Here is a 1,134-nt window from a genome sequence, read left to right as displayed (position 1 = left end):
CTCGGATACTTGTTTAATTAAAGCAAATCCACCAAACTGTGTTTTTGCAAATAAAATATTCATCTCTTAAAGTGTTGCTTGGAATGTGAAATTTCCTCCCTTGTTTGATCAACAAACTAGTCAGTAACTTTTATCTGCCTCCAGTAGACGTGTCTCTTTAACCATGCATAAACTCACGGCCAAAATGCAATGTTAGTTTGCTGTTGATAATGACATTGGTACAAGCAGCAGGATAATCATTAGTAAGAGGCCACAGTGCATTATGCTATCACTCACTCCTCTGCAGACAAAGAATATTGAAGACATGCAATGACTGACATATACATGCATTACAATAAAAAAAATATAATAATAACCGAAGTAAACTGTTTCTGATCATGAGGAGAAGAGGAGGCTCAACCTGTATGACTCAACAGTTCCACATATTATATTTCTTTTTCATTTACAGATAAACTTTGCCGTTCGTTTACAGATAAAATTTGCCGAGTAACTCTACACTGGAGTGATATCAATATGTAAGTTCTATTATAGACTTGAAAATGATGTGAATGGGATTACCACCTAACAAGGTTCAGTAATTCAGTGTAAAAGGAAGTGTTATGGAGTGTTTACTAAGGTGACTTACAATTTGGCAAGTACTTACAAAAAAGTAAATAGTTACAAAAACTAAAGGAAAAGGGGTCTTTTACAAAGATAATGTCTAAAGGGGAAGTGCAAAGAAATTACAAAGCAAACAAGAATAATAAGTACTACTTCTCACAATGTGATTCAAAACACTGAAATATGCATCTGCTGTTAACAATCTTAATGCTTCCAAAGAGACGTTTTTAGGTAAGTATATATGAGGTAAAGAATAAATCTATATATACATACTTGAAATTCTTTGTAAAGATTGATTGTGAAGTGATAATATGACTTTTCACTTTTTTTTTTTGAGAAGGGTGTGGTTGAGTGATACGTGATAAGAAGTGGGTACTCACTTGCTTGCATCAGAGGCCACAGTTCCTTCAGAATGGGCCGACTTCTTCTGCAATTTGGTCCGCTTGAGAGATCCACACTGGGAGTTAGCTGGGGAACTACTGTGAGAGGAGGGACTCAAGGAACTGCTGTCTGACCCAGCTGAATGCTGAACAG

General features: G+C 35.9%; 1 protein-coding gene across 1 annotated transcript in view; it reads right to left on the bottom strand.

Annotated features, from left to right (window-relative positions):
• LOC119591924 (ubiquitin carboxyl-terminal hydrolase 32-like) overlaps positions 1 to 1,134 on the bottom strand; it is a gene marked incomplete in the record, with an annotated part of 40,183 nt that overhangs the window by 20,605 nt on the left and 18,444 nt on the right. Inside the window, 1 exon segment of the mRNA XM_037940678.1 lies at positions 981 to 1,126. Within this exon segment, the coding sequence (XP_037796606.1) occupies positions 981 to 1,126 (146 nt within the window).

This window comes from Penaeus monodon, chromosome 29, assembly GCF_015228065.2.
Source record: "Penaeus monodon isolate SGIC_2016 chromosome 29, NSTDA_Pmon_1, whole genome shotgun sequence".
NCBI lineage: Eukaryota > Metazoa > Arthropoda > Malacostraca > Decapoda > Penaeidae > Penaeus > Penaeus monodon.
Note: the sequence above shows the minus strand (reverse complement) of the source record. Positions and strands in the feature narration are given on the sequence as shown.